Source organism: Rhinatrema bivittatum, chromosome 1, assembly GCF_901001135.1.
Source record: "Rhinatrema bivittatum chromosome 1, aRhiBiv1.1, whole genome shotgun sequence".
Taxonomy (NCBI): domain Eukaryota; kingdom Metazoa; phylum Chordata; class Amphibia; order Gymnophiona; family Rhinatrematidae; genus Rhinatrema; species Rhinatrema bivittatum.
The window spans coordinates 74,979,211-75,005,215 of NC_042615.1; the positions used below are offsets into that span (position 1 = coordinate 74,979,211).

The 26,005-nt window shown below is 41.0% G+C and overlaps 1 protein-coding gene across 1 annotated transcript in view; it reads right to left on the bottom strand.

Moving 5' to 3' along the window:
* Positions 1-26,005, bottom strand: part of FSTL5 (follistatin like 5) — a 1,290,346-nt gene that overhangs the window by 539,288 nt on the left and 725,053 nt on the right. The window contains 1 exon segment of the mRNA XM_029618151.1: positions 7,932-8,056. Coding sequence (XP_029474011.1) covers positions 7,932-8,056 — 125 coding nt within the window.

The window sequence follows — 26,005 nt, forward strand, 5'->3', positions numbered from 1 at the left end:
AGGTAAGCCTCCATAAAATCCAGAGATGCTAGAAATTCTCCCTTCCTGACTGAGGCAATGACAGACCAAAGCGTTTCCATGCTAAAGCGAGGTACCTTGAGACATTTGTTTACACTTTTGAGGTCCAGAATGGGTCGAAACGATCCCTCTTTCTTTGGTACCATGAAGTAAATGGATTAGCGACCCTTTCATTGTGCCTCCGGAGGAACCAGTACAATGGCCTGTAGCTGTAGAAGTCACTGTAACGTATCCTGTACTAGAGATGAGCTTCGTTTTTTACTACCAGATCATTTTTTGAGTCGGACTCTTCGGGGTAAAGTTCGTTTTTCCTCAGTTAGTTTTTTGGAAAAACAAACAAAAAACTAAGCAGGAAAAACGAAACTGGCCCAAAAAAACAACATGGGAAAATGAAGCTCAAAAAACCCCACCCCAAGCATTAAAGTTTACTATAAAACATTAAATACAACCCCCCACAACATCCCAATCCCTCCCCAAGACTTACCAACATCCCTGGTGGTCCAGCGGGGTCCCACGAGCGATTTGTCCGTGCCGTCTGGCCTTCCTCACTCAAAATGGCGCCGATAGCCTTTGCCCATACTATGTTCAGGGGCTACCGGTGCCATTGGTCAGCCCCTGACACATGGTAGGAGCACAAGATGGTGCCGATGGCCATGTGACAGGGGCTGACCAATGGCACCGGTAGGTCCTGTGACATGGTAGGTCAGAGGTTATTGCTGCCATTTTGAGTGAGGCAGGCCAGAGAGCGGGACCCCGCTGGACCACCAGTGATGTTAGTAAGTCTTGGGGAGGGATTGGGATGGTGGGGGGTGGTGGTTGTATTATACTAAATTTTAATGCTTGGGGTGGCTTTTTATTTAAAAAAATAAAATGTGCCCCTCCTCCCATACAGACCCGAAAAACACATTTTTCTCATAGTTCGGGGAAAATCTGTTTCTGGGGGCAGGGCCCCTGAACCACGACAAATTAGGCAATTTCATTGAAATTGCCTAATTCATCATAAACAAATGCACATCTCTATCCTGTACCACTGTTCGCTTGGTTGCATAACCACAGGGAGATATGAGAAACCTGTCCCGAGGGCGCCGTGCAAAATCTATAGCATAACCTTGACTTATCACAGTCAGCACCCACTGGTCCATAGTCATCTTGGCCCACTCCTCAAAGAACAGGGACAGCCTGCCCCCTACCACTGGCACTGAGGTATGGGCCGGCGTCCCTTCATTGCGAAGACTTGGACCCCAGAGTTGGCTGAGCAGAACCGGTTCTGCCGAACCTTCGGCCTCAAGAGGGCTGGGACCAGGACTGCTGCTTCGTTGGCGCTGGATGAAAGGAAGAGCTGGCCGCTCTAGCTGGTCGATACCATCACATCCCTCTGAATCTGGCCCGGGACGAGAAGGAACCTTGAAACCAAGGTCTGTCCTCCGGCAACCGATGAACCTTATTGTCGCCCAGAGATTGGATCATATCTTCCAAGACCTTTCCAAAAAGTAATTTTCCCTTGAAGGGCAGAGATCCCAGTTGTGCCTTAGAAGACACATCCGCCGACCAGTTCCTTATCCACAAGAGCCTACAGGCGGAGACCGCCGACACCATGGACCTAGCCGACGTCCTTAAGAGGTCGTGAAAGGCATCAGCACAGTAAGCCACCAAAGCTTCCAGATGGCCTGCCTGAGCAGCTCCTCTTCTGAGAAATCTGCATTGGCTTGCAATTGCTGTACCCAGCGGAGGCCCGCTCTCATTGCAAAGTTGCTGCATATAGCCGACCTAACTCCCATGGAGGAGACCTAAAAAATTCTCATAAGCTGCACTTCCAATTTCCTATCCTGTAGGTCCTTGAGAGCTGTCGCTCCTGTGACTGGGATCATGGTCTTTTTGGTCACAGCGGAAACTGCCTCGTCTACCTTAGGCACTCGCAGCATATCCAGAGCATCCTCTGGAAGAGGATATAGTTTATCAATGGCCTTGCTCACCTTCAACCCAAGGTCCGGGGTATCCCATTCCCAGAACAGTAAATCCGTAGCTGAGAAATGAAAAGGAAAGACGGTGGCAGGACCTCTCAGGCCCAACAGCACCAGATCCATCTTACCCAACTTGGGCTCCTCAGGTGGACTGTCAGTGCCCAACTCAGTTAAAATAGCCAGAATGAGAGGTCCAACCTCCTCTTTTAAAAAGAGATGGACCACCTTAGGGTCATTGCCCTCCGCAGCCTGTGAGCCCCTCTCCACCTTCTGTGGATCGGGATCCACATTCGCTCCCTGCGGGCACTTGGGCTGAGAGTCCGGATCCCCTGGGTCTGTATCCTGCCTGGAAGAATCAGTATCCAGATAAAGGACCCCAGTGCGGAGAGGGTGCTAAGGCTTGTCTGGACCTGCATCACTACGAGATCTAGCACGCTTCTTATCATGGGACTTAGTCCCTAGAGCTGTGAGTTTTCTCCCATCGTGCAGCTTCCCTGCTTTCCTTGCTTTGAAAGCCTTGTGAAAGAAAACAATAAACTCCAATGAAAAAGATGAGGCAGAGGAGGAGTCAGAAGCCCCCTTAGGGCTGTCCTCCATGGTAGGGGAAGCAAGCTGTGCAGGTTCTTTTCCCCCAGGGAACCTCTGTTGCAGATAAAGCGGAGGTGGCAAGCACCCCTCCCCCATGTCTGCAAGATGGCCTCTGTTCCTGCGCTGGACAGGAACGGATCAAAAGCAGCCTGAACATTTTCAGTAGTAACAGAAAAAACACGTGCAGGCTTAGATCTCACAATCTTTTTAGGTTTAGAAGCACCGGAGAAGCTCTCCCCCACCGACAAACACTCTGCACAGTCCCTCACGAGAGAGCCGTGCGCGGGCCAAGCCGCATGCGCGGCACGAGGCAGCCCGCGGCATCGGGAGAGGAGGAGAAACAAACAACGATGAGAAAATCCGCTAAAAACACAGCCCCCCCCCCCCCCGTACCAAAACGCGGTGAAACAACACCGGGGAGAGAGGGAGAACAGACCCGCTATTAAAACTAAAGTAAATAGAAAATCATCAGCGTTTTTTTTTTTGTTTTGTTTTTTTAAACTTGCCTGCAGTGGTCCAGGGTGCTGATCTGTCAGGGTGGAGTGAGCCGGGCTCCCCGGTATCGCACCCGAGCTGCCAAAGTGTAATAATAGGGTCCTCAGCCCTGTTTTACAGCTGGGGTTGGCCCTCTCTGGACCTGCCGACCCTCTGGGAGGCTGACCACACTGCTACTGAATTTAAAGTTCCAAATTTTCTTTGCCCCCTTTTTTTTTTCTTCTTTCTAGCCAAATTAACTAAGGTAGATCACAAACTATCACCTAACACTGACCAACTGTCCTAATAAAAGAAATACACCGACCAGACTGAAGGTTTTGCACCTCTACCATCTGCTGGAGACAGAGTAATACTGCCGAACTGTAGGTGGCACCATCCTATATAAAGCAGAGTTTTGTTTGAAAACATCTCTGTCTTCATCTGCTGGGGGGGCAAAAGGCAAAACCCAGGAGTCTGGACTGATCCGGGTACGTACAGGGAACTAGAGATTCTATGAAATTCCAAGCTAACATTTAAGTCTCATATTAGAAATGTAGCCAAATATTCTTGTTATAAACTGGGTCTGTTCACAAATATTTTTTAAAAAGTTATATTAAAGGAGGATTTTAAAACCATTCTGCAGACATTTTTCATAGTAGGTTAGACTACTGTAATTCTTTATTATTGGGCTTTCCTGATAGATTATTAAGAATATTGCAACTAGTGAAATTTGGAGCAATAAGGCCCATTACATTAATACGATATAGTGACAGAATCACATCTCAGCTGGAAAAATTGCACTGGCTTCCAGATAAGTTAAGAATACAACATAAGATTTTAGCTACTATGCACAAAATTGTACATTTTGAAGAGGTCCACTGTTTAACCAAGCTAGCAATATCTTTACACTGATGTGGTCATTGAGGTCAGGTGGTCAACATTTGCTTGTTGTTCCCTTATTCTGTGAATGCTTTACTCAATGACTTGCAAAAAAAAATGCTGACTTTGAGTTTTACAGAGAAACTGAAAGCAATTCTTTTTGAAAAGGCATTTGATGAAATATGGATGAATAGATTTGTTTAAGTTAATAAAGCTCATTTTATTAGCTTTTATTTTAAATGTAGAGTATTTGTTTATAGTTTGTGTAGATTTTATGATTGCATTATTATAAGACACATTGATCAATTTGATTCGAACAATAAGATCCAACCTAGCTTCCCCATTTGCAAATCTCAATAACTGTCTTATGGCCATAGCCGAATGGCTCAGTTGCCATAAACTCAAACGTACCCCTTCCAAATCTGAACTCCTCTGGCTAAGCTGGTGAAGTCACCCCCTGCAATATCTTCTCTATCAGGAACCACCCTCCAGCCTATAGAAAATATATACAAGGCCTAGAATTTCAGTTTAACCAAAATCTCACAGTAGAATCCCTCATCTCTAAGGGGGTCATTTATCAAATTGTTTTATGGCATTTTCTCATGTGATGCTAATTTAGAAAAGGGGAGGAGTTTGGGGTGAGATTTCTGGCCAAGTGGGCTGGCTTCACAAATTGCAAAGCCATATTGCAGTTTTAACTATACCTTTTTCATTAAGCTGTGCGATATGGCTTTATTACACTTTGTGATGTTTTCACAAATAGTGTTTTCAGTATTTTAAGGCGAGAGAGAAAAACTAGTTATAAGACACATAGTACTTAGGTATTTATACCTCTATATGAGGCCCACCTAGTAAATTGAGGTGAGGTTTAAGTAGTAGTGTAGAGGTTAAGGGCCCCTTTGACATGCAGAGTGAGATGTACGAACAGAACAGAAAACTCTTGTGAGGATTTGATGACCTTTGGAGTGAGGAAACTCATACAAAGATGAGATTTGTACAATGTTCTCTCAACCTCGCTTGATGGACTCTCTACCTGGGAAACATTAAACTAGGTTGAGAGAACATTGTACAAATCTCATCTTTGTGTGAGTTTCCTCACTCAGAAGGTCATCAAATCTTCACAAGAGTGTACTGTTCTATTCGTACATCTCACTCTGCATGTCAAAGGGGCCCCTAATCCCTACACTACTATTTATTAAACTTCACCTCAATTTACTAGGTGGGCCTCATATAGAGGTATAAATACCTAAGTAGGGCCTTATAGCTAGTCTCTCTCTCTCTCTCTCTCTCTCTGTAGGAATTGCAACAATTGTGGTACTTACTGCAAAAAAGTTATCATGCTCTACAGTAATACCTATGCAAAGCACTAAGGCCTGGATTTTCTAAAATCAGATGGCTTTGTGAATCACAAGTTAACAGGGGGTGGGGGGCAGTCCTGTGAAAGCTGGCAGCAATTGCACCACCATGGTGTTATCACTGCTGGCTTTTGCACCCAATAGCACCATCATGAAAGGTGGTGCTATTGGGTGCACTACTGGCAGTGATAAGGGTGTCTTACCTTATCACCGCAAGCAAAGTTTCTGCAACGTCCACCCCACCGCTGTCCCTACTCCTCCCCAATCTAGCTATCGCATGCAAAAAGGGACTTTTTGCATGCGATAGGTTTAGAAAATAACCCCCTAAGATAGCACACTTTCCAATAGGCTATTACCAAAAAACACACCCCTTTTCCTATCGCATGTCATATTTACTGCATTTTGATAAAGCTAGGCCTAAGATAGTATGAGCTGCCTTTATATAACCCCACCAGAAAAGTCAACAATTTCATGCAACTATTTTGATCAGCATAACAATTGTATCTCTCAGATCAATTCTAAATGTTGTGCAAAATACTGCAACCAGAATTTAAATAGAGACCAAAGCATCAGGCCACATATGGCCCATCCTATACAGACTTCACTGGTTTCCCGTAGAAACTAGGATAAAATACAAAACTGTGTGCTTCATCTTCAAATGTGTGAATAGACAGGCCCTGGAGTATTTCTCCCTTCTCCTGGCCTCCTAACCCTCCACTAGAGAATTCTGATCCTCCTCCAAAGTCCCTTCTTTCCTGCCCTACCCCTTTTACTTCCATGAAATGGGCCTGCACAAGACTGAGAATCCTTAAATGCTATGCTCCCAAGATCTGGAACAAGGTTCCACAACTACCCATTCACCTCATTTTCCAGGGAAAAAAACAAAGGCATGTTCAACCATTCCTTACCCCAAGTTGTTAGTAAAGAATTAAGTTCCACTATCCCTGGACATTATACTATTATAATTGGACATGATCGTATGGCTAATGTATCTGCTAATATACTTGTTGATCTATTAAAAAAGATTGGAACCTGCTTTGAGACTATTCCTGGAAAAAAAAAAGTGTAATACCAAATGGTTGTAAGTAAACAAATAAATAAATAGCATTTGTTGAACATAAAAAGGTATAAATAAATAAATAATTAATGAAAAACTGCATGCTAATTGTTTTGCAAATGTATTAATGCAAAAATGTTTATTATATATCCTGGAGGTATAATTACGTTTTTGCTATCAGATCCATATGTAAAGTAAATGCTGTCTTATTCACATGTCATAAAAATTTTGTATTAGTATGCATAAGATCATATTAATACATGTTAATAGGCAATGCTAATGTACGTTGGTAAACTGGTCCCCTATCATTAGGCATAATATACACATAAATATAAGAACATGATTAGAAATTTGAACTCTTATAACATAGTCCTAAATTTAGATTGTATATGCCACTTATAACAAGATCTTATAAATGGACCTTTAATAAATAGGTTACACTATATTCTAAATATATGTTGATCTAAATAAGTAAAATACTAGATAAGAGAAGAGTTTAGTATTTGCTATGTCATGAATGTCCAAAATATAAGACTAGCAGAAGGCTTTAAAATTTTGCAAGAGTTTTTCTCCATTGCAAAACTGCTCAAGATTTATCAATGAAAATATTCCAGTATTTTAAATGGGGAAAAATGTCAGGTCAACACTTGAACAGTTTTTGCACTACAAACTTTAGGGGTCATTTTCCAAAGTGATCGCATGCAAAAAGTCCCTTTTCGTGTGCGATCACTAAATGGGGGTGGAGTCGGGGCAGCATCAAGACTGGAACAGGAGGAGTCGGGGTGGCACCGGGGCGGACGCCGCGAAGACATCATGGACAGTGAAAAGGTAAGAACCCTTTTCGCTGCCAGCTTTCACAGGCCAGCTTTCGCAGGCCCACCCCCTGCTTCACCCCCCTGTACCACGTGATTCAAAGAGCTCGGTGGTATTAGAGAATCCAGGCCTTCGATACATCTACATCATATATACGTTTGCTTAGATCCTCTTGTAGTTTCCACTGTTTCAGATTTATATAATTAAATTATTCATTTGTTTCAATCACACAGTATCAAACCCTACAACTAAACATTCCATACTGCAAGCACGATTTTCATCACCACTTGTCATCTGTACCCCTAGAAATAATAGTAAGTAGGCTCCCTTGGAACAATTTAATAGGACGCCACCTTTAGAAACTTGTTTATCATAGAATACTGCAATTATTCATTAAGTCTAACTGCTTTGCATGTCAAAGGTAAAAGAATGCAATCAATGTAGTTAGTAGTAGAAACAGAGCCGTGACAACTTAAAATAAAATAAATAAAACATTATAAATGCCTGCTTTTAAGTTGCTCTGCCTGCTTCCCTTTAGATTTTTTACAGTGCAAAGATCAATGACTTAAGGGAGGAGACATGCTTTAATAAAATAATAACATTTGGCATATTCAGTATCTTGAGAAATCATTTGTAGCTCAACAGTTCTTGATTTCCATCTCAGCAGAATCAGGCTATTACAAAATAGCCCAGTTGTTCTCAGTTATCATTATATTCATTCCATGCAAGGGAAATTTTGTGAAATGATAGATAGCAACCCAGAGAATTACAGAGTAAATTTAATACTTACGAAATGCCCGGTAGAACTCTTCCAGTGCTAGGTGTTTGTCACTGTTATAGTCATCATATTTCAGTAGATCAAACAGAGAGCAGTCAGATGGATCCTTGCCAAGTCCATCCTGTTTTATTATCTGACAAGACAATTATAACCATGAAATTACACTGGAGGCTTGCAAGTTCAACTGTGTAATTAAGTGTTTCTAATAATTGTTTAATAGATCACTTTAACACTGCTGTGGGACAATACATTGAAAATGTGTAACGTCAGTAATTCTCTGTTTATAATTATATATTATGGGGTAAATAATCAAAGTGGGCAAGTTGTGGCAAACTTCATTGATATTTTTATCTGCAGGGTTTCCGCCAGTAATCGAAACTAAACTGCACTGGTAGTTTTGCTTTAATTATTGCCCAAGGAGAAATTATGCACAGAGATTTGAACCTGCTTTCTCTGCATGGAATTTTATGGCACAAAATTACATGTGTAGTTTTGAATAATCAAAACTACATGCATTGTTTCTTGCTCCATCCTCTCTCCACTACTGGAAATAAATTTACAGTATACAGAAAAAAATTATGCAGGTTGTTAAACAATGCTCATGCTTTTATCCATACAGAGGGTAGGCAACAATTAAAGAGCCTATACCTGGGTGAAAATCACTATTTTGCCAGTGGGAATGCCTCCCTATCTTAAAAGGTTTTACATATTTTTTATATAGCTTTCAGTTAAAAAAAATGTTAAATATTAGGGATGTGTATAGACATTTTGTTGTTTCATTGGTTTTTCTTTTTTTATGTTTAAATCTTTTTATTGAAAAAAAAAGAAACATTACAACAAATCATAATGCCCACTGGTTGTTATTGCCCAGCACCATGTATTAACAAGAAGAAACTACTTTCCAAGTTATCAGGAAACTGTACCCAACCATCCCTTGTAACCCATCCTCTTCCCACCTCAGACACCCATGTTGATATGAATATAAGTAAACTTTCCACTGCAATGATAAACATACATGTAAAAACAAAAATCATTTAAGAGCAAGCTATGAGCTTTGTGCAATAGCGATTGTATATACATGTCCGAAACTGATAAAATGTCTTTCTTCTTGGACACATCAGCATTTTCAATGTACTTCTCAAATACACGTTTGATGCAGCAAATTTCTCCATTGTGTTAGAGTTGGGGGTTGTTCTAATAACCAACACTGTAAGATCACCTTCTTGGCCAGCAGAAGTGCCATATGAGACCAGAGCTTGGCCAGCACAAGTGCTTTATGAACCCAAAGTTAGTAAAATAATCTCCACAACAGAGGTTCTGGAAATCTTCAAAAGGGAGCACAGTTTTCTCTACAGCAGTATATCTGACCCTTTATTTATACTATTAGCTGGTTCCAGAACATCTGGATCTTGGAACAGGCCCAGAATTGGTGTCCCAAAGTTCCTATTTTTAGATGACATTTTATACATTGACCAGACAACAAAAGCTTGATTTTATAAGCCATCTTTTGAGGCAAATAAAATCTCTTAAAAAATTTGTACTGAGTCTCACATAGAGACGCATTGCAAGAGACAGATTTGATTTGCTTGAAACACTTACTGTAAAAGGATGTATCAAGAGTCACATTTAATTTCTGGTTCCAGTTCTGCACCAAGTTATCATACCTTGGAGGATATAATTTTCCCACCAAGAATCTATATAAAAAATAGACGATGTATCTAGAGGGATCCTCAAAATCAAATAACTTCTCTATCCAGTATCTATGTTCGTGACTCAAATCCTTTACTTCTAGGAATTCAACATAGAGTCTCGCTTGTAATTAAGCAAAAAAAAAAACAAAAAACAATTACAATCTAATTCAAATTCTTGTTGCAAGTCCTGAAAAGAGTGAGGTTTCCCCTCAAAATCTAAAAACTAATCCAATATCTTAAATCCCTTGGTTTCCCAGTAAAGAAATATCCCCTTTGGTGACCTCATGTACAGTCCCCATTTTCCCAAACAAGGTAAAAATTGTGACATCTTGCTTTGTAACTATAATGCAGCACACAAGTATTTCCATGCTTTCAACACTGCCACCATCAGACGGCTATTCCTAAGATATTCCAGCAGTACGACAGACATCTTGCAAATCACATAATGCAAGTTTAACAGCCTTCTCCAACCCTAAAGGGGTGTAATAACTCATGTCCAATAGCTAGTCACCCACATAACGCAACAGGCCAAACTGTACCACCTCAAATTAGCTAAGCCCACTCCCCTACCTTCCATTTCCCATACAATTTTGTCAACACACTTTTAGATTTCTCCCCTTTCCATAAAAAATCCTGAATTAGTCCCTCAATTTTCCACAGGTCCCATTTCAGAAGACATATGCAGACTGTTTGAAACATGTATATCCATTTTGGGAATATCATCATTTGAAATAGATTGACCTTGCTAATCAGGGATCATGGGAGACCTGACCATGCCTGTAACAAAGTTTCTGTAATCCTAAATAGCTCTTGGAAATTAGCTTTATAAAGCTATGCAAGATCTCTATGCAATAATATTTCCAGGTACGTGAAAGAATAGTTGGCCTATTGATTTGGAAACCCACCTCCCCATAATTGTTTAACTGCTTCTTGTAAAGGTAATACTAGGACTTTCCCAGATTTATCTTAAATCCTGCTAGGCTACCATTTATGTATTATTTCTTCCAGTGGTGCTGCCAATGACCTACCAGCTCTGCAATATGTCATCCATAAATTCCACTAACGTAATAGCAGTATCCACTTCTGCTCCCACTGGAATCTCCACAATCTTATCATTATCCCTTACGCTCTGTAGCAATGGCTCAAGAGATAAGATAAACCAAAGTGGTTATAAGGGGCATCCTTGTAGTGTGCCACATCGAAGGTCAAGCGACTGCATGGCATTAGTCAGTACCTTTGAGGTTAATGATACAGAGCCTGAATCACCTGAATGATCAAATCTTCAATGCCAAACGTTTTCAGAGTTTCCAGCATAAATACCCAGTTCAACCTATCAAAGGCCTTTTCCACATCCAGACTTAAGAGCATCAAAGGCATCTGTTTTCCTTTACATGCACCCACAGATATGAGGATTTTCCATATGTTCATTTTTGGGTACCTGCCCAAAGCCAACTTGATCATCTGCTATTACATAAGGAACAAATTTAGTCAACCTACCATAATTTAGGATAAATATTTTAGGTCAAAGTTTAACAGGGATATAGGTTGGTAAGAAACTGGTTTCGGGATGACAGTGATTTTGGTTTTAATTGAAGAGTAAGGAGATTGGCCTTGCTCAATTAACTGCTCAAACATCTTACCTAACAACGTTAGCCAATATTATGAAAAACTGGAAGGGGGTGGTCAAAGAATATTGTTGCTATTCAAAATGCCTCTTTTAAGATTGTAAACTCTCAGCCATAAATTAATGAGGTGTTTAGATCATTCTATCAGTCCCTATATGACACCATACCAGGAGATGAAAGTCAGATTAGGAGATTTTTGAGCACGGGACAACTTCCTAAATTAACCTAAATTATGGTAGGTTGACTAAATTTGTTCCTTACGTAATAAACGTTCTCCCCAATTTATTACCTTGATGAAAGAAATCAAATTTTTAATACATGAGGCATTTTTTAGCTCTTTGATGCAGTAAGATATTCAATGCATCTTGCGTATCCTGAGACTGATAACTTTGTGCCATTGTAGGCTCCTTCTCATATCACTTTTTGTCTCACTGTAACTGAGATTCTAAAGCAGGGGTCGGAAACTCATGGCTCGCGAGCCAGATATGGCTCTTTTGAGAGCTGCATCTGGCTCGCAGACAAGTGTCGCCACACTTTCCAGTCCCCCGCTGACCCAGCTGCTCCCCGGTCCTCCTCCGCCCGGGCTTAAAATGCTGTCAGCCCGGGCGGAACGTGGCAGGACAGCTGGAGTCAGCGACACCGGCGTGCTCTCTTCTTCCCCCCCCCCCCCCCGCGGCCCGGAAGAGGAAGTGGTGAGCATCAGGTGCCTGCGCAGGAAGAAGAGACCACGCTAGTGTGGTCTCTTCTTCCCGCCCCCCCCCTCGCGGCCCGGAAGAGGAAGTGGACAGCATTGGGTGCGTGCACTAGTGTCCGACGAAAAGAAGACTGCAGCGCGGCTCGGAGGAAAATGAAGAGCTTCAACCGCAGCAGATGGGACTCCACCTCCGCGAGGGCTGAAAATGAAGGAGGTTAGCGTTGGGAGGAGGCTGCTGCTGCCGCGAGTTCCCAGGGTGGGGGTGGGGGAGAGAGAGAGTGAATGAGCGAGCAAGCATGTGTGTTTGAGATCCTGTGTGTGTGAGTGAGAGATTGCATGTATATGAATGATTGAGAGCCTGTATATGTGAAAGAGAGTATGTCTGTGATTGAGAGCCTGCCTGTGAGAGAGAGAGAGCATGAATGTAAGTTTACCATTGGGAACCTGTATGTGTAAGTTTGTGACTGAAAACCTGTTTGTGTGAAAGAGTATGTGTGTATGATTGAGATCCTTTGTGTGTGAGAGAAATCATGTGTATGTATGATTAAGAGCCTGTGTGTATAAGTAAGATAGAGATCATGTGTGTCTGTGTCTGATTGACAGCTGGTTTAGGTGATGGAGCATGTGAGTATGTGATTGAGAGCCTGTGTTTAAATGAGAGAGAGAGACCATGTGTGTCTGTGTGTGAGTGAGAGCTGATTTAGGTGAGGGAGCATGTGAGTATGTGATTGAGAGCCTGTGTGTAAATGAGAGAAAGAGAGGACATGTTTGTAAGCATGTGAATGAGTCTGTGTGTGAGAGAAAAAGCAGCATGTATTTATGTGATTGAAAGCCTGTGTGTGTGTGTGTAAGCATGAAAAGATAGACAGCATGTGTGTAAATGTGTAATTAAGAGCCTATATAAGTGAGAGAGAAAAAACATGTGTATATGTGAGTACTGAGAGCATGTGTGCATAGGTGTGTCATTGAGAGCCAGTGTGAGAGAGAGCGCTGGTATGTGACTGAGAGAGGAGAAAGTTCCAAGCAAACCACCCCACCTCCTGCTAATTCAGAACAATCTCAGGACACCTGGATATCAAACGTTCCCAGGTATGCAGAGCAAAAAAATTTTTGTATCCTTATTATTTTTCGTTACTGGGTCTTTGTGTCTGCTATTTTGAAATATTTTGTTGGTATCTATAAATGTTTTATATGAGTTTTTAATTATTGGATATTCCACTCATCAGCTGTTTCGAAATATGTTCTTTTTGTTAGTACAGTTTTACTGCTGATGATTTTATATTTCTTGATTTGTTTTATAAGGATGGATGATGTTTCTTTTTTCCTTTGTTACACTACATACAGAGACTCTGGCTTGTTGCAGTTTCCAATTCAGTTTTTTTCTGCATGCTTCTAGTTATGCGTTTTGGTCTCTTTATTCTATGTTAGGTGAGGGTCAGCACGTGATTCAGGTGAGGTTTTCTGCTGGCGTGTAGTTTCTGTGTAGGACTCTATAGCAGCCTGACTTGGTCCGTTTTCCTAATAGGAGATGTATTGGTGTCTTAAGGCCTGGTGTAATATTTTCAGAGACTTATTGTACTTTAAAAGTGTGATCTTACATAAAATGCACACATTTACTTGTATTTAGTTTTAAACATATTGTATGGCTCTCATGGAATTACATTTTAAAATATGTGGCGTTTATGGCTCTCTCAGCCAAAAAGGTTCCTGACCCCTGTTCTAAAGCAAAGATTTCTTTCATCATGGCATGCTGCTGTGCCACTGTACAGGAAATATCTCCCCTCAATACCACTTTGGCCATTTCCCAAAATAATAAAAGGCCATGCTGGTGCTCAGCATTACTAGTCAGATATTCATCCCATGGCTTCCCAAGGAACTTGCAAAATCCTTAATCTTTATAGAGATTCTTAGGAAATCTCCAAGACTGGTCAACATCCTCAGGACAATTACTCCCATGACCAAAACAGACTGGTCCAATCTGAACTTCCATCACCTTGGAAAATCACTAGCATGTAATCAATTCAGGACTGTGAATGTTGTTATATGCATTGAGAACTCTCATTCCAGCTCTGTTTCTCAATTGTATCAATTTTTATCTGCTGTTTCATCTAAGCTAATTGAAGTAGACACAAAGATGTTTCTCCTATTCTGTATCTGTAGGAAAGAACTTGATGAATCTGGCCCAAAGTCAATGAAAGAGCTAGAATATTCACCAGGTAGAATTAAAATTTTATTAAAGATTATTCATAAAAACATTCTCAAAGCACTCATGACAGGGAGAAACATTTCTGATTTTCTGTAGCGTTTGGCATGTTTGCATAAATTTGCATAATAATTTCATATTAGATGATATTTTGACTTTATAAAGTAATTTTATGATGTTTCATCTGTGTATAGATTATTTATTTTGGGTTTTTTAATCAATAAAGAGATATTAAGGATAGCTGCTGGGAACAGAGGAGGTAAATAGAAAATATGAATGGGGAGATCTAGTGGATGGGTGAGTGGAGGAAGACTGCTCTTAAAGGAGAGAGGTTTCAGGGGGAGGGACAGAGAAATAGGAGGTTGGTGGATGGGAGAAGATGTAAGAAAGGGAAGAAAAAGGAAGGAAGAGGATAAAGAGAGAACCCTGGATGGAAGAGAGTGAGATGTAGATAAAGATGGTAGATCTTTTCTCTCCCACCTTCCTCCTGAATCCAATCACTCCATACACACACAGCAATCCTTTCATAGACTTAATCACCCTAGACCCTCTCTGATCCACTCACTCATACACCTTAAGCTCCCCACCCTTGCTGGGCCTATCTCTTCACTTCCCCTTCCCATAATCTGGGCTTTTTCATTGGAAAAAGACACTTGTGGTACAATGTCTAGGATAAGCTTCCTATACCTATGTTGCATGGGCTGGAGTGTTATGGTTTGAATCATATCATACAAGCACTGAAGTATTGGTGGCATATAGCAAGCCTTCACTTTCCTTTTCCAATCCCCTGGACTTGAGTGGTGGCAGACATAGGATGGGATTATTTGCAGACCACTGCTTCAATTTTAACACAGTCCCTGGATTTTACCTTGCAGTTCAAAGGAAATCCATGGTAAGGGCAGGACTTGTGGCCATTCCCTCTGTAGAATTACAAGAGATCAGGGGATCTACCTAATGTAAGTATCAACTCTATGTAATACATGACACAAAGGCACAATGTTTCCAGACAGGCCAGTTTCAGTATGCTGTGAGAGAGAGAGAGAGAGAGAAAAACCTTGCTATAGTGTCTCCTACCTAGACAGGTATTTGTATCCCAATGGGAGGCCCACCTAGTAACTCGAGGTGAGGGTTAAGTATTAGTGTAGGGGGTTAGGGGCCACTTTCACATTCAACATGAGACATACGAACAGAACAGTGGTCTCTTGTGAAGATTTGATGACCTACGGAGTGAGGAAACTCACTCCAAGATGAGATTTGTGCAATGTTCTCTCAACCTAGCTTGATGGACTCTCTACCTGGGTAACAACAAGCTAGGTGGAGAGAACATTGCACAAATCTCATCTTGGAGTGAGTTTCCTCGATCCGAAGGCCAGCATATCTTCACAAGAGACCACTGTTCTGTTCGTACATTTCATGTTGAATGTGAAAGTGGCCCCTAACCCCCTACACTAATACTTAACCCTCACCTCGAGTTACTAGGTGGGCCTCCCATAGGGATACAAATACCTGTCTAGGGAGGAGGCACTATAGCAAGTCTCTCTCTCTTTCTCTCTCTCTCTCTCATTAGCATAAGGTACACCCCTTTTGGGTATCGCATGCAATATTGGAAAATGAGACCCAAAGTTTGCAATCACAATATTATTTGAATGAGATCCATACCCATTCCAGAGCCATAATTCCACACTGATTTATTAAACTACTGAATATTGTGTTCTTTATGCAAATAAGTTCACTGTGTGACAGAAGGGAAGGCTATAGGAGTCATGATTAGGGTGAGACAAAATGGGGAAGGAACTAAGAGGGAATTTGAAGTAAGGTGGAAAAGAGTTGGAACAGGTGTTGTAAAAGAATAAGTAGTCTTAATTTTCTTTTCTGCTTTAAAATCCATTTTATAAAATGTTACATGTCCAAGTGAAGGAAGAAAGGAATAAGCAATAGAAGACAGATAATGGCATAGAGCCAAAGCAGCAGTAGATTAGTAACAGAGGAACATCACTTCCCCCACACACCCGTCCCATATCCTTCTCCTTTACTTTTGGTTTGCATCTTTGAAAAATTTATAGATGAAAGTGTATTTTAGAAAATAGATGACTTGTCAATCTTAATTGTTTTTAATGGTATGCTGTTCTCTGTGATGGCATGTTAAATGACTGACAATGAATTAAAATTATGGAAGTGGATATGTCTACTGAAAGTAAATGTATAAATGATAATGTTATTATTTATGTATGTATGTATTTATTTATTTAGAAGATTTATAACCTACATATATCCAAAATTCAAAGCAGGAAACAATACAGTACAGTACATACAAAATATATTAAAATGTTAAGATGAAACAAAATATTAACATGAAGATAATATCTCTGCGAGCCAATATCAGTCTTATTAGAAAATCTATTTTAACTGCTTACTGAGACTCAGGTGAAAAGGTCTGCTGGAATAAAAATTCATGTATTGGATAGAAGAGGAATAAATATTAATTTTTAGAAAGGAGTTAAGGTGAAACACAATGCAGAGCAGGGTAGATTTAAAATGACAGTCCAGAGGAAGTAGTAGTATAGAGTGCAATTAAAAGGACTTTGTGAAGTAGGGAGCAGAGAAGGGAAGAGATTTAACAGCTCATTAACATTCTACTTCCATTAAAGGATTTTGGTTTATTTGCGATACTGGTAATGCTTAAGCTGGTGTAGTGTTACCAATACAATATGTTAGCGTGCATTGAATGTACTTTCTCAGAGTAGTTTTCAAAAGCATTTCCACAGGTATAACAGTGTTTAAACACAGAAATTGGCTTTTTAATAATTGCCCACCCAGTATGCTGGTAAACCTATGTCCTCACTTAAGTTTGCTTGGACAGAGTGGAGGCATTTCAGGAGGTGGAGATGAAGAGGGGTTTGGACTTAATGCATATATGTTTGATAATTCAACCATGTCCACACACATTTTCCCAATAAATCTTTGCACTTTAAATAGCAGGTGCAAGAATGTGTGGGCAGGTTTGGTGAAATAATTTTCAAAAGAAAAATATGTATATACAGTCCCTTTGAAAACCGATATGTGCGTATTTGAGTAAAAATGTATGGGGTGTGTTACACAATTGCCCCCTAACAGGGTAATTTTCAAAACACTACCTTACCCCCAGAAATGGGCTTTTAGAAAATCGCCTGCCTTATAGACACATAAAAATATACTCTGAAAGGCAAATTTTAAAAGTCCTACGTGTGCCAAAGCCGGGAGATACATGCAGAACTGAGACCAGCACACAGATTTTAAAACGTGCATGAGTACGCACATATCTCACAATATGCGTAATTACAATTTTTGCAAAAAAGGGGTATGGGCTTTCCTAGATTTCTCAATGAAATCTGTGCCTAAGTATTTACTCATACAAGCACGCCAGGGACCCCTACCACATAACTTTACTTCTGCTATGGATGGTGTGTAAGTCCTGAAACAAAAAAAAATAATGAGGTTAGCAGAGTTTTAAGAATTCGGCCTAACAGGGTGAAAGGTAGGCTAGTTAACTAGAGGGGTTAGGAAGTCTTATTTTTACCTGGGCGAACTGGGAAGAAACTAGGGAAATTGGTAATTGCAGTGATGTGCCTATTAAAATCCCCCCATTTACATGGTAGAGGTGGCATTTGCATGCAGATCTGCACATCCATATAAAATTATGTGCACATGTGCACACATACAGTCTATTTTATATCATGCATACATTTACGTACATATAATAGAATATGGCCATATCCTTTGGCACGAGCCAGCATATGCACATACATGTGCGCCCATTCTGCTGTTTCAAAGTTAATGTCTTAGAGGCGGATTTTAAAAGGGTTACGAACATAACCCTTTAAACCCGCTCCTGCACGCACCGAGCCTATATTGCATAGGCCCGGCGACACGCGCAAACCCCGGGATGCGCGTATGTCCCGGGGCTTGAAAAAGGGTGCGGGAAGTGAGTGGGGCGGGGCGGTCTGGGGACAGGGCGGGGCAGGATTGAGGCCTCCGGCACAGTGGCGGTGCCGGGGGATCACGCGCCGGCACTCGGCTGGCGCGCATGCATCCTATGCATGCCCAGAGGCAGGCACAACTTATTTAACAAAGGTAAGGGGGGGTTTAGATAGGGCTGGGAGGCGGGTTAGGGAGGGGAAGGGAGGGGAAGGTGGGAGGGGTTGGAAGGAAAGTTCCCTCCGAGGCCGCTCCGATTTCTGAGTGGCCTCGGAAGGAACGGGGAAAGCCATCGGGGCTCCCCTAGAGCTCGACGTGCGCAAGGTGCACAAGTGTGCACCCCCTTGTGCGCGCCAACCCCAGATTTTATAACATGTGTGCGGCTGCGCACACATGTTATAAAATCGGGTGTAGATTTTAATATCTGCCCCTTAGTGTAGCAGGGAATATAGCAAGAAAAGAAGCCACTTCTAACTTTGTATATAAAAACTTAGATTTATTCTGATTATAAAAATATCAAAAAATTATCATTATTTTGGACATCGGATAATGTATTGCTAAACAAACTTGATAATATATGACAAGACATAAACAAGCATTTGCATATTATTTACAATTTACATAATGTATACCTTATAAGTAGTTTATCTCATAACATTGTCTAGGGATCTGTAAGTGCAAAGTAGAGGTAATGTGATGCAATTCTAAATTTCAGTCTTTTATCTCTTCCAATTCAGGAGCTTCAGGAATGTAAGTGGGGAAACAGATTGAATATGCGGAGATATCTTCTTCCTTCAATCTTCTCTCTGATAATACAAGTTCAACAGTGCTTTTTTTTTTGTAACTTTTAGATGCCTTAAGAATACAGTTGGGAAAATGTGTCTCTTTCTGATTGGCTGTATGTTCAAATCTTTTCTCATAAAAGTTCTTCATATAAAACACAAATAGCCAGGCGATATGATGCTAGCCATATATAGTCATGGCTATTTTGTAGTATTTAGCAACAAATGCCCAGGCATCTGTAGTATTTTTACCACAGCCACCTGTCTGCAATTTTCTTCTGTTGCAGTCAGTACATTGCCTGCTGTTCAGATTCTCATCAGTCATCAGCATATTACTGATCCATTGTCTTGAATTTAAAGAAATGCAGAAACTTATATCAAAGTTCTCAACCCTTTTTGTTATTAAATAGTCATGTTCAGTATCTGCAGTGTCAATGCAGCAAACAAACACAAGTAGTATAGTGAAATTGAAAGGTGACAAAGAACAAAGTATGGAGAGAGATGAAGAAATGGTTGACATATTAAACACATACTTCCGTTCAGTATTCATTAAAGAAGACTCTGGAGAAGGACCCTTGCTGGTTGAGAAGACCATAAATAGGAGTGGAGAAGACAAATCTCTGTTTACAGGAAAAATGTATTGGAAGAGCTTGGAAAACTGAAAGTGGACAAGGCCATGGGGCTGGATGAAGTATATCACAGGATACTGAGAGAGCTCAGAAATGTGCTGGTAGGTCTGCTGAGAGACCTCAATCGATCCCTGGAAACAGTGGCTGTGCCGTATGACTGGAGAAGAGATGTGGAAGCCCTGCTTCAAAAGAGTGGTAGCAAAGAGGAGGCTGAAAAAAAAAGGTCAGTTAGCCTCAGCTCATCTTGAATATTGTAATTCATCTTGAATATTATGTGCAGTTCTGGTCACCACATTTCAACAAAGATATAGCAGAATTAGAAAAGGTACAGAGAAGGGCAACCAAAATGAAAAAGGGGTTGAAACAATTCCCCTATGAGGAAATGCTAATGAGGTTAGGACTCTTCAGCTTTGAGAAGAGATAGCTGAGGGGAGATACCACAGAAGTCTATAGAATGAAGTGGAATGAGTAAATGTTAATCAGTTGCTTATTATTTCAAAAATTACAAAGACTAGAGGATGCACAATTAAATTACTAGGTGATGCATTTAAAACTAATAAGAGAAAATATTATTTTACTCAATGCTTAATTAAACTCTGGAATTTGCAGTTAGAGCATCTAATAGAAGCTATCAGTTTAGGTTCATTTAAAAAAGGTTTGAACAAGTTTCTGGAGGAAAAGTCCATAAACAATTATTAAGGTGGACTTGGGGAAATCCATTGCTTATCCCTGGGATAAGCAGCAAGGAATCTTTTTATCCCTTGGAATACTGCCATGTACTTGTGACTTTGATTGGCACTGTTGGAAACAGGAAACTGGGCTTGATGGATCTTTGGTCTGACCCAGTATGGCAAGTCTTATATCTATTGGAAAAAGCTAAAAGGGTATTCTAAGGTAAATGTTGCTGACAAGATCAGGATCTATCTTGCAGACCAGCTTGCCAAAGAAGGTGCCATATCAAAATGGTTATAGAAAATGGAAGAATTCCTCTGCTTAGAAGTTAGTGCAATAACCTAGCAGCAGATTAAACTGGCTGCCACTCTGACCATACAATGAAGTGCTAGCTTTTGATTTGGTGAATACACAAAATAAATATCCAGCAATTGGAAAGTTCCATGCCTATATTTAGATCCCTGATGAGAACCCTAAAACTGAAACAGATTTTCAAACAAACGAGGAGTTAAGACTTCTTTATGCTACCAGAAACTAGTTTCAGATTAGGAAACATCTGTTGGTATCAAGTAAGAATGGAATCACACTATGGGGCAGATTTTTAAAAAATACGTGAGCGCGTACTTTTGTTCGCGCACCAGGCGCGAACAAAAGTACGCTGGATTTTATAAGATACGCACGTAGCCGCACGTATCTTATAAAATCCGAGGTCGGCGTGCGCAAGGGGGTGCACATTTGTGCAACCTGCGCGCGCCGAGCCCAGCACGGCCTGCCTTTTCCCTCCGAGGCCGCTCCGATTTCGGAGCGGCCTCGGAGGGAACTTTTCTTCGCCCTCCCCACATCTTCCCCTCCCTTCCCCTACCTAACCCACCCCCACCCCCCCCCCCCCCGGCCCTATCTAACCCCCCCCTACCTTTGTCGGCAAAGTTACCCCTGCTGAAAGCAGGGGTAACTTTGCGCGCGTCGGCCGGCAACCCCGCTCCGTCCTCCGGTCCCGGGGGCTGGTCCGGAGGCCTCGACCACACCCCCGGGCCAGCACCACGCCCCCGGGCCCGCCGCCAAAACGCCACGGCACGCCCCCGAAACGCCGCGTCGTTTCGGGAATGCCCCCGGTCATGCCCCCTCCCTCCCCTTTTCGAAAGCCCCGGGACTTACGCGCGTCCCGGGGCTTTACGCGCGCGGGCGGCCTATGCAAAATAGGCGCGCCGGCGCGCGCGGGCCTTTTAAAATCCTCCCCTATGGGCGGATTTTAAAAGGCCCACAGAGGCAATAGAATCACTTATGAAGTGCTCAGTCAAGTAGCATACTGGCCTCACATGTATCAGGATGTGAATCATATACTAAGGTTTGCCTCATTTGTAGATTATAGCACATTTCTTCCTCATATAGAGCTCCTCTACAGAATAGAGGAATTTCTATGCCCTAGTCTGATATCCAGATTGACTGGATTACCCCTGCTGTTAGGTCCTGCTGAGGTAACAAATACATGTCAATAGTAGCATGCATGTTTTCTAAGTGGATAGAATGTATTCCTACATGTAATACTGCTGAGACAACTGCCACCTTACTGTAAATCATGTATTCAGCAGTTGGGGGTGTACCCATGAAAGTAGATACTGACCAAGGCCACCACTTCATTGGATAGATGATTAAGCATATGTAGATTAAGCATATGTAGATGATTAAGCATATGTAGAAACTACAGTGTTCCAGACAAATGGAGAGAATGCAAAAAAAACATTATTAATATTCTGAAGAAATATGTGTCTGGATCAGATAAGGAGTAGGACATTAAATTTCCCCTAGTGCTGATGGTGATAAGAGCCATTCAACAGCATACTTCAGGTGTGGTCACCATTTGAAATGATCACAGGCAAAGAAATGTTTTATTGCACATATACTGATATCATACAGACCTGCACTTTGACACTTAAGCAAGCAACAAGTCTTAAATGAGTGAAAAAATAGATATTAAAATAATTAAATGCCTGAAAAGAGTCCTGTATTGTTATTTTTTTAGGCATATATGATTATTTTAATACTTAGGGTTGCCAACTGGCTCCAGATTTTCATGACAGTTTGATCCAGTCCTGATTTTACTTTCCTGCATGCAGGTGCTTATAGTCTTGCCTTTCCCAAGGAATTCAATAGGGAAATCAGAATAAGCCCCAGCATGCAATGGGGTAAAACCAGGATTGTATCAACCTGTCTTGAAAATCTGGAGCCAACTGGCAACCCTAAGTATTACAATAATCATATATACCTCACTTAATAATTGTCTGCTTGAGTATCAAAGTAAAGGTCTGTATGACATCAGTATGCTTGAATTTAATTGATACAACAACCATTGTGTGATAGTGTTTATATGATAGGTTAGGTACATTGGGCATTTTGAGTTTTTCAAAGAAATTATTTTACCAATGCATCTGCTTTACATGATGAGGGATGCTAATATGACAAGTACAACTATGAATGTCACTCATTTAAGAGAACATCTGCAAAGCATTTTTTCTTTTGACCAAAGGAACTTAGAGACAAATGTCAGAGGTAGAAAGGCCTATTATGATTTGCAGGCTAACTTGAAAGAATATAAAATTGGTAATAAGTTATTTTAAAACAATTTCAGTAAAAATAACAAAGAAAATTAATTTTTGCCTTGCTGGAAAAGTCATTTTGTAATTGTCGATAAAGCACCACCTGTTGCCTATTTTTTCAGAATTAGGAAAAACCCTGAAGATAAAGATGTTTTTAGATGGGTCCACATTAATTAGATCAGTGCTTGCCACCTTTGTAAGTATGTGGATCAGAATTCTGTGCTGAATAATACTGACACTAATAACGAAAGAGAGGAGTAGTTCTCTATTCTCTTTCAGATGAAAAGTCAAACTCTGAGGGTGGGTGCTGATACTGACAGGTGCTGAATCTACCAAGTTAATAGAGCCTGGTCCTTTCTCCAGCATCATGATGCTTCCTGATCATGCAGTCACAGATAGAAACCCAGAAAGTTTATGAGTTGCTTAATCACCAGCATGTGATCCTGAAACATTTTAATATCACTGATATTCATCTCCCTGCTACTAAAACCTAGTTCAGAGACCTCATGAAGTATCCAACCATGAACATAAAGAACATCTTGAGTCATTGGACAAAATTATGATCCAACCAATCAAAAAAAGCCCAAGACAGACCAAAAAGATTTATTAGTCTCATTTCTGGACTCATTATCTTTTCTGTTTTTGGTTGCCTTGTTGGTGCATTCTTGTCTGTTGCAAATGCAGTTTCTATTAAGAATTTGCAAAACATAATTAAAGAGTTGCAGGATGATATAAAAAGTATCTCAGAACAGATATAACTACAACAAGATCATTTGACTGCTTAGGGTAAAACCCTAAGTAACACAGTTACATTAGTCAATTTTGATTCCCAAGCTATTGAGCAGAACCAAGAGAATGTAACTATTATTAAATCAATGCTCAGTGAGTCACATATATTTATTCAACCCATTCAGGTACTCATGAATGATCTATTGAGAGGATTGGATAACAGCATTAGTAATTTAATGAAAGACCATATCTCCACTTATCTGATTTCTCCCTTTGTCATTACAGATGCTTTAACTTTGAACCTATCCAGATCTATATTGTTTATCACATGGGTAATGCCATTCCCCTGTATGTTGATATTAAAAAAATGGAGGTTGCTTATATCTTAAATCTGCCTTTTATTTTACCTGAAAATGTTTACCAATTGAACCAAATAATTAACATAAATATCTGGTCTAACAATTTGTGTCTGTGCTTTATCCAAGTGACAACCCACAGAAATATCTAGTTCCAAATTTAGGCCTGTGCCAGCATATTAATTACATATATTAGTAAACCCATATTGAAGGATACTACTAAAGATCTTTGTGGTTTGCCCTCTGACAGTGTCCAGGATAAACTCAAAATTACTGTGACCAAGTATGATGAATTTTCAGAAACCAAAGTTGCTGTTGTAAATAATGTTTGGTTAGTTAGCACCCCAGTAAAGAAATAGTTATTCCTAACAAAAACAATGTTGACAACTTGACAGTAATATTCTTTTACCTAGCAATATTTCTTTAATTAATGTGACAAATAATGCTATAGTGTGTGTGTGTGTAGGGGTGGTATATCATCGTATTACCTAGAACTAGACCCATTCCCCACAGAGATAGAAATTCTGGATGTGTTTTAGGGACACGAGGTCAACATTGATCATAATCAAATTTATCTGCTGGTCTATAAAGACATTCACACAGTTGAACTGTTCATTGACCAGGATACAATGAAAATAGCTGCATACAATTATGATTCCAGTGATGAAGATATTTTACAAATGGATTATATTTTGACTTATGCTATTCCTATCCTTGTTGTCTTATCAGTTATTCAGCTTGTTTCTTTATGTTTACTCTTTAAGAAAGTCATGACCATAATCCATAAACCCCATAGAGGTTCTCAAAATAATGTAATGTGACTGTATGAGCTCATAAATTATAAATTTCTGGAGCTATAGTCTTGTTCAGGATATCTAAATTATGTCATGAATAATTAATCAAGAATATGAGACTCAGTATAAGCCACCATGCTTATATATTGTCATATTTAAATAGCATTGAATATTATTTGCACTCACATATTCTATCCATGTCCATGTCTAATTGATGTCACTACCTCATATCCATAATGAAGATCTTTATTCTACTATTGTTTATTATTATTATTATTATTTGCTATATCATTTCAACTGAAAACTTGCACAATCTTCTCGCTAGTTAGGTTTAAGAATGATGTGCTCCTGTTATGGTCGGGTGATAGCCAGGTGTGGTGAACACCCTCCCACAAGAGGAGATATTCCCACCGGCAATGGTGGAACCGAACATCCAGGACATCTTTCACGGTATAAGTGACATCTTGTTCGGCAATGGCGATGGTAGACTCAGGAGGCTTGGCATGAAATGCCGAGAGGACCACAGGCTTGAGCAGAGAGACATGGAAAACATTATGGATCCTTAGGGTGGACAGCAGGCATAGCCGGTAGGTCACTGCCCCCACCCATTCAGTCATGGCGAATGGGCCAATATACCTGGGAGCCAGGCATCTGGAGGGAATCTGTAACTGGATATTCCTGGTAGGGATGTGAATCGTTTTAGGACGATTAAAATTATCGTCCGATAATTTTAATATCGTCTTAAACCGTTATGGAACACAATACAATAGAGATTCTAACGATTTATCGTTATAAATCGTTAGAATCGTGAGCCGGCACACTAAAACCCCCTAAAACCCACCCCCGACCCTTTAAATTAAATCCCCCACCCTCCCGAACCCCCCCCAAATGAGTTAAATAACCTGCGGGTCCAGCGGCGGTCCGGAACGGCAGCGGTCCGGAACGGGCTCCTGCTCCTGAATCTTGTTGTCTTCAGCCGGCGCCATTTTCCAAAATGGCGCTGAAAAATGGCAGCGGCCATAGACGAACATGATTGGACGGCAGGAGGTCCTTCCGGACCCCCGCTGGACTTTTGGCAAGTCTCGTGGGGGTCAGGAGGCCCCCCACAAGCTGGCCAAAAGTTCCTGGAGGTCCAGCGGGGGTCAGGGAGCGATTTCCCGCCGCGAATCATTTTCGTACGGAAAATGGCGCCGGCAGGAGATCGACTGCAGGAGGTTGTTCAGCGAGGCGCCGGAACCCTCGCTGAACGACCTCCTGCAGTCGATCTCCTGCCGGCGCCATTTTCCGTACGAAAACGATTCGCGGCGGGAAATCGCTCCCTGACCCCCGCTGGACCTCCAGGAACTTTTGGCCAGCTTG